General features: G+C 46.7%; 1 protein-coding gene across 2 annotated transcripts; it reads left to right on the top strand.

The window, feature by feature from the left end:
• The first annotated feature begins 366 nt into the window (after nucleotides 1–366).
• zfhx2 (zinc finger homeobox 2) lies at nucleotides 367–11,910 on the top strand. Of its 2 annotated transcripts, none has more exons than XM_037455426.2 (5): nucleotides 367–663; nucleotides 2,737–2,895; nucleotides 3,768–3,825; nucleotides 4,100–8,247; nucleotides 8,900–11,910. In XM_037455426.2, exons 1-5 carry the CDS (start codon nucleotides 658–660, stop codon nucleotides 9,293–9,295), a joined length of 4,767 nt encoding a protein of 1,588 aa, XP_037311323.2. In that variant the 5' UTR covers nucleotides 367–657; the 3' UTR covers nucleotides 9,296–11,910. The 2 variants fall into 2 exon arrangements, with proteins under 2 accessions (XP_037311323.2, XP_037311322.2); XM_037455425.2 differs by lacking the exon at nucleotides 367–663 and adding an exon at nucleotides 730–1,270.
• The last annotated feature ends 378 nt before the right edge of the window (nucleotides 11,911–12,288 follow it).

Genomic DNA, 12,288 nt, shown 5'->3' with positions numbered 1-12,288 from the left:
GATGTGCGCCACACCTATCGCCACTTGATTGAAAAACACGTTATGATGCGCGCGCGTATGTGCATGTACGGCATGAGTGGAGCCTTTACGGTCATTTCTATGTTATTCAGCATTAATTAACTCGCCACGCTCTCTGCGTCAATCCAAGTTGGCAGAATGGGGACTCATCTTTTATTCACATTTAATGTAAAAACGTGCGGGTTTCACATTTTTATATCATCGACATACTTTTTGTTGAGAGGGGGTATGGGGGGTATTCGTCACGAATGCTTCTTGTATAATCTCGATAACTCAAAGGTTTATCGGCATTTCAACGCACTAATAATCTAATATCTCCGCGGTTACATAAGGGATTTGATAGCCGCGTCTGTCCCTTCTGAATGTCAGCAATCAGCCTTGGGGGGAGCTGTGGTCTGTTTACTAGGCGAAAGAGGGGAAGGAGAGTGGGATAGGGCGAATGAAGGGAGGGGGAGAACAGGAGAGAGAGAGGGAGGGAGGTAGGGAGAGAGAGAGAGAGAGGGAGGGAGTGAGAGAGAGAAAGAGAGAGAGGGGGAGAGAGGGCAGGCAAGAAAACTTTTCACTTCTGAGGAGCCACAGAGGAAGCGCGAGTGTGTGTGTGTGTGTGTGTGTGTGCGCGCGCGTGCTGGAGCGGCGACCATGCAGGTAAAGACGCATTAGCTAATTGCTCTGAACTTAATTAAACGTCATTCGCGATCGCCTAATTGTGCTGATTTAAGCGGCGGAGGGGGGCCTGCGACTGATCGAGGGCTGAGCAAACGACGGATTGTGCCCCATACTAATCCGATCCCTTGTAGAAATCCAACATTAAATCCAAACTTTTTTTCTGCCTCGTCTGTCTTTCGCCTGTTCTCCCTCCACACCACCCCCACCACGTCGAGGCGACCGCGGCGCACGTACTCCGCTTCAAGTAGCTTTTTTTTTTTCTTAATTTATTTTTTTGAACGTTGAATCCTTTCGCCAATTACGAGCCGAAGCTGTTAAAAATGGTAGTTTAAATGGCCATGTGTTGCACCGCGAGTGTTTTACGGTACGGATTCGAGCGCTAGGACGCGTCCAAAGGGGGGGGGTCTGCTGGGCGGCGAGGGAGGAGGAGGAGGGGGTGCGAGTGTTTTCAGACACATCTGTAAACGGAGCCCACGTTCATTAATTAAATGGCTTTGGTCCGGCTAGGCCTCAATTTGCGCTGTTGAGCTGCGGGCGGCGGGCGGTGCGACGCTAGATGCCCGACTGGCAGCCCACAATCACACGGGTAAGGCAACAACTCGAGGCCGAGGTCTCGATGGCACGCTCACTGAGAGTATTTTCAAGCCCGGGGTGAACTCGGTCGGCGTATCGAAGCTGCAGTTCCCACCTGGACCGGGCAGAGAGTTTGTAGCGAGCGGAGACTAGCCAGTTGTGGACAGTTTGAGGAGCGGTTAATTATCTGCCTGCTAACAGGCTAGCTAGCAAAGTGACACGACTGTTATTAGCTCAACCTCCCGTTTTTTGTTTATCACTTTAAACGACCGTTCGAGCTTCACCGCGAGCCCGCAACGAGGTCACGCACGCGCCGGCCGTGTCCCTTTGCGGTGTCGGGGAAGTGTCTGGCGATCACCGCGGGGTTATTTTCAGCAAACTAACGGCTAAACAGCATTTCCAGAGAGACTACTGTAATGCGACGTTACGGGGGGGCTTCTCAACCTAGCTTGCTAGCTAATTGATTCGTCTCTGGTCGGCATAGCTAATTAGATTACTCATTAATTAGCCAGCTACGAGCGGAGGGGACGTCGATCTGGATTCATTGTGGCTTTTTATGATGCAACTGGAAATGCGGAGCCTTCAAACACGATGTGCGTTACCCTGTGTCGCCTCGTCGAAACGTTATCTGGTCATATAGCCCTGCTAGCTTGCTAATTGGCGAGACGAGGAAGTGAGGATTATGGCTGTGTTGGTATTTCTCCTCATGGGCATGGTGTGCCGTCTTGTTTGCCTTTTTGGACGCGGAACGCTCGCAGAAAACGACGTAACGTTGTGTTGTAAAAAGCCAGGCTATTGTGCTTTGTTGACTTCCTTAAAACTAACGTTACGTGGGTGTTGGAGCTATTTGATGATGCGGGTCGAGCCTATGCAGTAGCATTTCAGATCACAGTATATTGGCCACGTTCCTTGTCCTTGGTCGAAACTGCGAGGGGGGGGAGATAAGTGGGACTCTGACTGTACACCCCTTTTGTTAATTGTCAGTGCATGTAATGAGTGTGTGTGTATCTCCACCCTATTCTGCATTTAATACATTTAATTTGCATATGCCATACGAGTTTGTTGAAAGTTGGACGTATTTCAAAGGGTTTGAAACCACGAATCATTTATCTAAAAATGAAATGCATCGTAAGGGTCCTCTAACATTTCAAGGAGGCAATTAAATAACATGATGTTATTTGATACGGATCTTGCAGCCAAAATGTAGGGAACCTCCCTACAAAAAAACAGGGACACGGCATGCCCATTGAAGGGTTTGGTAACTGCCCTCTGATTGTGATTCAAATAGTTAAACATGGCAATGCTTAAGTGTCGGCACACCTTGCTAAGGTGTGTAATCAACAAGTGACGGTATACCTGTATCTCGGTGAAATATCTTCTCTTGTTCCTCTTCTTTTTTTCTTCTCGAATGCATTGGTGGTGAGTAGTTAAGGCCCCCGAGTAGGAGGAGGACTGTCTAACGCGTATTTGTTTTGATAGGAGGAGTCCGGAGAGACAGTGAGTTGTGAAAGCAATGGAGTGGCAGAGTGGCTGTGCCCCCTGTGCCAAAAAAGGCAATCTGACAGATCCTCCCTGTCTCTACATCTCGCCGAGCAACACAGCGTACTTCCATCTTGTGTCGACAAACTGCTGGACATTGTAAGTACGGCTAGGCTCGCTGTGTCATCGATGTAGTACTTTGGGTTGTACGCCGTTCATGTGAGGAATGTTTAGTGAGGCGGCTTGTGGGCCGCTAATGTGCAAGGGTTATATACATGACATTAGATTCATGAATATAAATACAAATTATGTTGCGTGACCATAAAGGCTAAGAGGAGCACGAGTTGCATTAGAACTTTCCCCAAAATGTGACATTTAAAAATGACTTGTAAACATAAGCGTCTCCCCATATCAACATTCACTGCTAGGCTAATATATGATGTATTTTTCCCGTTACTTTGTCCACCTTCCGTCAAATGTATTCTGAAAGAGCTTTTATTAAGATAATTTTATTAATACCATGATGTGGTTAGAATGCACCGTTTATAGAATTACAATCTGCAATAACAATTACAAAATTGTTAGTCATTTGACGTGCTTACATGTAATTACTGGGTAATTACGCTGCTCATGGTCGTAAAGTCTGCTGTTATTTTGTTAACGTACAATGTGAATCTAAACCTGAATGATCTAACGCATTGCTTGAAAATAATCTTATCCAAAGAACCTCAGCCTAACAAAGTGCTATTTGTTTGATAAAATAATTTACCCACAATCCCGGCAAATATACACATCATTTTTGCATAATCCGTTATTACATTAGTAATTAGTCCAACTTCTAAGGGTGGTTTTGGTTTGTGTAAATTACTTGTGTTGGCGTGTATTACAACCACACATCAACGAGTCACACCAAATGTTTAAGATTTTGTTTAAAAGCAACAGTGCATTTAGCTCATCCAAAATGACTCGTTACAAAGTTAAGCTTAATATGGGAATTTCGCTTAGAATCACCTTTCATTTTCTTTTAACAGGCTGTTCTAAAACAGGGTGGCAGTGGAGCAGAGGACACAAGCACTCTAAAGTTTTCAAGTGAGTATGAAAAGTACTAAAGATTTATTATCCAACCTGATTTGGTCCATAAATTAACAATCCTAATGTTGATTATTTTACATTGTTGTCCTTTATCGAATTATACAACAAAGCAAAATGAAGAAAAATCAAAGGAAAGGCTTTAACAATAGAAAATTGCCCCTTATGTGGGTTAGCTGGGTGCAGGTGGGTACAAAGGGTAATGTGATCATTTCTATTGTCAGACCGCCATTACTAAAACGCAAAGGTTAAACCGATACATTCCTTTCATTAGGTGCTGAATCTTCACAACTGAAGCAGACCGACGACGTCTGTACAGATCCCTGCCAATCTAGTGCGAGTTCAGACGCCACCCAGACGCTGGGAGACAAAGAGATGGAGGAAGAGAGAATGGTAGAACGGGAGGGAGGTGAAGCTGGGCCAGAGCCAGAAGAGGAGGGAAATCCAGTCACAGGAGCCAAACATCAAAATGCAACTGGAAACGCAGAAATGCCAGACAGCAGTGAAAAGGCAGTTGGTAAAAATGGCGCACCAGCTGAAAATAACACCCAGTCATTCAAATGCAATGCCTGCCTGGAAACATTTTCTGGCAAAACAGCCTTGAAAGTTCATTACAACTCTGCATCGCACATTCAGAGGATGACAAAAGGCCCAGAAAAGCAAGGTGGGGACATTGATCCCCCGGCTCCCTCGGTTCCTGTCCTCCCTCGGCCATACAAACCCTACCAGTGTGCTGTGTGTCGAGTCTCTTACAATCATGCCATCACCCTCGAGAGCCATATGAAATCTGTACTGCACCAGACCCGCAGCAGAAATGCTGGAATTGTCACACAAGCAGCAAACAGTGCAGCCGCCTCTTCTACCGCCACCAGTGCTCTCAACGCTGTAGTGACCACGTCCGGAAGTGGCGCCAGTCAGTTCGTTACCAGCACCACCTGTGCTGCTCCAGGGGCCGTGATGGCGACTGCCACGAAAGACGAAGAGCAGATTCCAACTTCCCAAGTGGCCGCCTCCCTCCTCACCTCCCCCGTGGCCTCGGCTCAAGCGGTCTCGGCCTTTCTCACCCTCCTCACGTCCAATCCCAACACTCTCTCGCACTCCCTCCTCCCCTCCCTCTTCGCGGCTGGTGCTGCTCCCGGTGCCGCCGTGCCACAGCTCGTGCCTCATTCTCAAATGGTCATGCCCTTGATCTTGAATGGACTCCAAACCCAGCAGCACATAGAGAACCAGCAAGGCCAGCTCCTAACCCAGTGTCTGCCGTTCGTGGGTCTCAGCACAGCCCAGCAAGCCCTCTTAACCCAAAGACTTACCAGCTTACAGAACCAGTGGCCCTCTGCAGGGGTTCCAACAAACCTACAGCCCTGCCTAGAGCAGCAGACTGTAAAGTGTGAGAGAGAACAAGAGAGACAAGACCATGACGAGACTCACAGCAAGGGTAGGAATAACTGGACTACAGAGAACCTTAAATCTGAGAAACGTATCAAAGAGGACAGTAAAGAAACTGCACAGTGTCCTAATATTGAAGATAAAGTCAGTGGTGAGAATAGCGAAGACAATGGGAAGGCGCGCAGAGATAGCACAACAGATGGAGACCACTCGACTGATCAGTTGGACCTGGAAGGTGATAAAGCAGCTAGCCTCAATCTCTCCCCAGTGGGCACAGAAAGGAGCCTCCGCAATAAAAATCTCTCGCCTTCTGCATCTGTGCCCAGCAACTCGAGCCTCAGTCCTTTGAATTTAAATCTTACACTGAGCCCCGATTCTACTCCTCAAAAATCCCACTCGGGCAGAAGCCCATGCGGCTCTCTTGGCACCCCAAAATCTAGCCCGAGCACACACGCCTTAACTAAGAACCAAACTCGACCTCGTTGCAATGCAATGGGATCCATTAATCCAGACCTTCCAGTGCTGTCAGAGTTCCAGTCGGAGGTTCTCTGGGCATTCTTCGAGTCCCGAAGTGAGGCTGACGCCGCTAGCCCCCCCCGCGAGGACTGTGAGGCGCTGGGCAGAGAGGTGGGACTCTCTGAGGAGGAGGTACGCAAGTGGCTGGGCCAGGCCCGACATGCAAAACGCAGGCAGAGGGCGACCCAGTTGGAACACCTGCAACGCCTGGCCGGACTCACAAGGCACGAGGCCGAAAGTTCTGACTGTGACGACGAGGAAAACTCGCTGGTCATAGCGGAAGGGGAGGACGACGTCGAAGCGTCGGGTAGCCAGGCGATGGATTTGTCGAGTACCAGCAGGAAACGCAAAAAGAGAGATTCGGGGAGGGATGTTCCGGGTGAGACCTGTCTCACCTCCGACTCTGAAAATGAGGTCTACACTTCTGTCATTGTGTCTGATGAGGAAAGTCAGAATGGGTCTTTGAGGGGGGGTCCTGAGAGCCCTGCTAAAGATGAAGCACATTGGGAAGTCTCTGGTGACAAGGGGCCGGTTGGGGGAAAGGTCCTGCGCTCCACAACGGTGTTTCTCTCCGATGCAGAGGATGAGTACGAGGTTGAGGAGTGCGGAGGGGGTCAGAGAGCAATCCGGAAGAAACGAAAGGCGGATTTTGAACGCGACGAGGTGGAGGTGAAGAAGGAGAGACAGGACCCCGATGTGGATCTGGAGTTGGAGGCCCAAGGGGATCCTCCAAGTTCACAGTGTCATTCTGATATTCCGATCCGTGCGCTCCACTCACTTCCCATGTCCATTACTCCTTTTTCTACTCAGTTCCTGAGCCCTTATGTCCTCTCGCTCAATCCTTCCGTGGTCGACGGGAGCAAAGCGCCCGTTTTTCCAAACCCGCCCACTATCACACGCTTCTCCAGCTCTCTACTCTCGCACTCTCTCTCCTCCCACAGCCAAGCTTCCCACTACCTGTCCAATGGCGGCGACTGTGAGTCCGCTCTGGATCTCAGCATGGGGAGAAACAAGAAGTGTGCCTCTTCCTCATCCTCTCTGGCTGATAAAATTGCAGCACAGAAGGGACAGTTGCTGGATGGGCTCGGTTTGAGGCCCACCTCCAAAGGTCTGGTTGTCGTCCAGGTGAAGCCGGAACCCGTTACTTCCATGATCTCTTCCAACAGCAGTTTGAGTCTGTTGAACTGCAACAACATGACAAAGTCCAGTATTTACATGAGGGCAGCAGAGAAAATGAATGCCACGCTACTGGACAGGGAGCGAGAGAAGGAGAAGGAGGGGGAGCAGGATCCGCAGCAGCAGAGGAAGTCCAAAGGAAAACGGTACCGGGATATGAGACGTTCAAGGACCATCATTCAAGCGGAGCAACTTGACATTCTGTATGGCTGCTATTTCAAAGACCCAAATCCTGGGAAACACGAGTTTGAACAGATTTCAGAGTGGGTCCACCTCCCAAAGAAGGTTGTCCAGATTTGGTTCCAGAACATGAGGGCGAGGGAACGGAAGGGCGAGGTCAGATTCATCAGCGACGGCACCCTGGCAGCGGTTGGTAAACCTCTCATCAAATTTACCTGGCCTCTTTCCAAGCCCATTTTCTCCAACAAGCCCGCTCCAAATAATACCGGGTGCATCACAACTGCTCCGATTGTGCGCACCCTCATTAAGACGGAGAGGGAGCCTGTAAAGGAGCTTGGCAAACCTCCCACGGTGAAGAAAATGGCCCCGGTTCCTATCAAGCCCAAAGAGGTTGTCTCCTCCACTACAGTGTCTCCCGTGAGCAGCAGCAGTGCTTCTGCAGCACCAAAGACCAAGCTCGAAACCACCAGCAATGTCACTACGGTCAAAGTGGCACCAAAAGTCCTCCCCCCTGCTCTGGTACCGCCACCCAAGGACCTGATCCCCATTGCCCCGCGGCCGACACAGAAAAGAAAGCTAGAAGAGGAAAGCGAGGAGGAGAAGACTGATGAGGAGAGAGACGATGAATGTGAGGTGGCCTCTGGACCAGGAAGCACTAACCGCATGGTGCCCAAGCTGCCCACAACTCCCATCAACAACAGGCCTCACGCCACAATAGTGGTGCCACAGAAACCAAACGGGCTCAACTACTGGACCCCCAAGGTCCCGATTAAGATCAACACCCTGTCTAGAGAGCAGCTGGCTCTCCCGGTATACGGGTCCCCACGCACCACCCCCACTCCTCCGACCTCCAGCACTGCGCCAGTTAGCCCGAGTAACCCAGGTTCTGCCAAAATGGCCATCCCCGCCCTCCCGGTTCGAGCCAAATCCAGCCCGACGGAAAGCTGTATTCTGCCCCACTCCTCCAACCGCAGGCCACGCACGCACCTGTCCTGCCTACAGCTGTCCATTCTGCAGTCCTGTTACGAGACCTGCGCCCACCCCAACGCAATGGAGTGTGAGGCCATTGGCACCGAGCTCAACCTGCTGCTGAAGGTGGTGCAGATTTGGTTCCAGAACACCAGAGCCAAGGAGAAGCGCTGGAGGCTGCAACAAGAGAAACTGGTAAGCTGGCAGGTAGACGTACTCTGGAGGTATTTAGCGTCACAGGGTTTTAACTCGTTGATCCAGTAAAAGGGACTAGTTAGCAGCAAGGTAGATCGACATCTACTTAGATTGGGTTAACGTTGCTGCTCTGCACGCTTTTTGGGCCATATTTTCACTTTGAAGGAAATTGAGTGGAATCAAAGTGTTGAGCACTTATCTTTGATAAACTCTAATGGCATTAAATGATTGTATTTTACAAAACCCACACAAGTCATTTTCTAGATAGCAGTGGACCATAGGACATTATTTAATTGTGAAAATGTTTGGCATAATAATAATCTGATTCTAGCTGATGTGTCTGGCCCTGGAGGACACTGCAGCTGGTATCCAGTTTTTAAACAAATTAAAAGAGTTTGTGGTATTGCTTGAACAACGGCATGTAGGGATTTATTATTATTGCTTGCCATTAAGCACTCAAAGTATTTCCCAAGATCACACACATATTACACTATAAAAACTAACAAGGCTAATCCATCAAGGCTAAATATCACTGTCCCTAAAAGTGCATATAGCAATAATATACATTGTTCGGTTAAACCTGTAACTACCTTTTTTTAAAAGCTGTCATATTAAACTAATTCCCCTGCTGGTCCCGTCTTCCCATTTCCAGTCTCCGCTGTCAGGTGGAAAATTGGACATGAGCTCTGGGAGCTACCTGCAGTACAACGCCCTCAAAGCCAATCGTCCCATTCTGCCCAAACCCGTTCAGCTGACCGTGACGGAACCTCCAGCTTCCCCGATCGCGGGCCAGCCGGCGCCGAAGGAGACCCTGACGGGCCGCTGCGACGCCTGCAGCTTCTCCTTTGAGTCCCGCGCTGCGGCGAGGGCCCACGTCTTCTCCCCGCTCCACCTGGCGACCCTGAGAACCACTAACTTTGGCCAGCCGACGACGCTCGTCAGCAAGAACGGAACCGGTAACGGAGGCGCTCACTCCGCCGCGCTGACCGGCGCCGGGGGGGAGGGGGTCGTGGAGCTGCCTCCGACTACAGCCACCAGCAGCAGTTAAAGACTCGGATCACGATTGGTCTGCACACTGACTCTTCTTGGACCCATTTGGGCTCCTCAGATTTCTATAAACAAATTTGAGCACTAAACCTCGGAAGCTAATATTCTTTAGTTTTTGAAGGTGGCTCCCCCTGCACCCGCTATCACTCGCTCATCTTCACTGACCCTAAACTCGTCGATCGATTGATGGAGCTCACCTGAAACCCAATCCAACAGCAGACTATTTCCACGCTGCTTCACACTAACTCAGTTGCTGGCTGATAAGCGATGGCCGCTTCTCGAGTCTCCTTCAATCCTTTTATCCAAACATTTCCTATCATTTCTAAAGGCACCCAACTCGCCCTGCTTGAACTGTCCTACCCTAAAGACTAATGAAAATGTGTTTCCTCTTTGGAAATGGCCATTTGACCCAAGGCCTGGAATGTTTTCTGGTATAATAACATGAAATAACTCAGAAAATGTATTTCTCATGCCTACTTTCACTTCTAGGGCAAAGGTTGCTTGGATATAATATAACTGGACTGAACCATCGGGAGAGGAGGAACTGGTTTTAACTGTCACCTTTTTTTATTTTCTACAGGAGTGATCTGAAGAGTGTTGTGTCCACTCATTTGGGATTAAAAAAAATCGAGGTACTTTAGAGAGAATAGAGCTGTTGAATTGTCCCCATTTACATGTTCATAATTTTCACGACAATCCTAATAGACAGGGCAAAAAGAGGCTGAGGAGCGTAGACACTTGGCACTTTGACACATTTTACATTGTTTGAAATGTTTTTAAGCATTCAAATGCAAGTGTCTTTTTATGGAAAGATACATTAATGCATGGTGGATGCCTTATAATGAATCACGTGAAATAAACTGATTTTTGCTAGTTAATAAAACATGCTTTAGGTGTAAGCATACTTGTGCATAAGCAGACCTGGGTATGTAAATGAAGACGAGTTTTGTTGCAAAATGCTTTTATATAGTTTTTTTGGGGGGGAGAAATATGACATGTCATATTCTGTACCTAGATCATAGCAAATCCTGCCTGTAAAGTTGCCAGCATCCTCTTGGCCAAGGACTATAATAACATGAATACCAACAATCTTGTTTTTATTACTAATTACTTTGATCCTGTGGATTTCGCCTTCCCTCCAAATGGTGTACATCTCATTTTGAAATGCAGCTCTTCGAACCTTGAGGGGGGAAAATAAATGTATTTACATACTGTGGGTGTGTTACGCATATGGCCGTCTTGAGAAGATACGCCACCAGATATACAAAATCCAGCCTGTGTGATTGTTGTATAATGTAATTAATTTCATCCTCACCTGGCCCGGGGAGTCGAACCAAATTGTTTAATCTGTTTTCTTTGCCATGCATACTGTGCATAAGACAGGAAAGCTAAGTACTCCACTTTATTTGCTTCAATATTTATATAAATGCCAATTATAAGCAATTAAAAACTGTTATAACAGACTTTTTTTTTAAAATTTAGGTCAAAAGTCAAGTCCCTAGAAATGTTCAATGCAGGGCTTGAAATGGGCAATCCCCCCCCCCCCCCCCTGTTTTGAAACAGAGTTACTACTTCTGGAAATGTACGTGCTGTGAAATGAGATCTCATATCTGGAATCCACAACAAGGGAGATAGTTTGGTATTACTAGTATCCTCAAGGGACTAATGAATACTGAAATCTTGAAAGCAAATTAGAAAACATATTAAACATGTTGACTGAGAGCTAATAAGATGGTGCTGTGTTGAAGGACACCTAACATACTAAAGATGTTTTCCTTCAAATTAAGTTGTATATTAATGTTACTATTGATAGTTTTAACAAACATGCAAAACTAAAAACCTGAATTTTTGTAAAGAAATATATTAAAAAAAATAACTGATATTCCAAAGTAATCCTCCCTTTGCTTTCTGTCATTCAAAAACCAAAAAGCAAACCCTGAGGTCGACAGAGAGCAGGAGAGGTGTTCGTAAATGCAAACTGTAAAGAACATCCCACGGCTTGACACTTGCACTAGTCCACAATTTTTGCACAAGCTACAGGCATTTCAAATGAACACAGCCATTAACATGGCATTAAGAGTCACTTGGTGTGTTTTTTGAAACGTGGAGGGGAACATTTACCTTTCATGAGTAATAATTTGTACTCCGTTGGAAACTGTATCTTGTGTGTAAAGCAAGGACTGGAGTGCTTTAACTTTCAAGACTGGGATTACACACACACACACGCGCGCGCACACACACAGACACGGTGTTGCACTGTCCAAACTAGATAGGTTTTTATGGAGATCTGCTTTCTATTCTCTTATGTTTCATTGTCACTTTGATTATCACTATTGTTATATCTGTACTACTACTTATACGATTTATCATTACTACCCATCACTGTTTTTGATTATTATTGATTCATACTGGTTTTAAATGCCACGTCTCTGCTCATATACAATATGGTATTCCTATGAATATTGAACAATAATAGTGGCAGTGTTGTTATGAATTGTTAGATTTTTGATTAAGCTTATTTCTTTCCTCCTCACTTGTACCTGCCTTTTTGTGTTTGGTCTCCATTATGCTTTCTTTGATATACAGAAAAACAAATAAAATCAGTTGAACAACAAAGTATATCTGTCTAATTGCAGAACCAGTTATTTGGTCAAGATGCAAACACAGCTTTATAAATTAGGAAGATTAAAGTTCCAAAAGTGCTTTCATATCAGTCAGAACAATTTATTTGTGAAATGTATATTTCTTTAAAAAAAAAAAGATTCTGCTAAAGGTTTCAATTATGGATATGAAAAAATACATCAGAGCTTCAGCCTTAGCTCCATGTGTTGAATAAAGATCACTTATGTCACACTGTAGGAAACAAGTGTGCCTAGAATTAATTTGCTTACCGGTTTACTTACCATTAACTGGTTTATGATTGATAGAAACGTAATCCAATTAAAAGCATACATGGGATTTGGGAACCGGAAAACCTCGTGCAAACAACAAATA

The sequence above is a fragment of the Pungitius pungitius genome, chromosome 19, assembly GCF_949316345.1.
Source record: "Pungitius pungitius chromosome 19, fPunPun2.1, whole genome shotgun sequence".
In the NCBI taxonomy this organism is placed as follows: Eukaryota; Metazoa; Chordata; class Actinopteri; order Perciformes; family Gasterosteidae; genus Pungitius; species Pungitius pungitius.
This window is presented reverse-complemented; position numbering and strand designations above follow the sequence as displayed.

Coding starts and splice junctions, on each gene's coding strand:
- zfhx2 (XM_037455425.2), top strand. CDS start 1,241: ATGCCCGACTGGCAGCCCACAATCACACGG. Junction 1,271..2,736: donor GGCAGCCCACAATCACACGG/GTAAGGCAACAA, acceptor TTGTTTTGATAG/GAGGAGTCCGGAGAGACAGT. Junction 8,248..8,899: donor GGCTGCAACAAGAGAAACTG/GTAAGCTGGCAG, acceptor TCCCATTTCCAG/TCTCCGCTGTCAGGTGGAAA.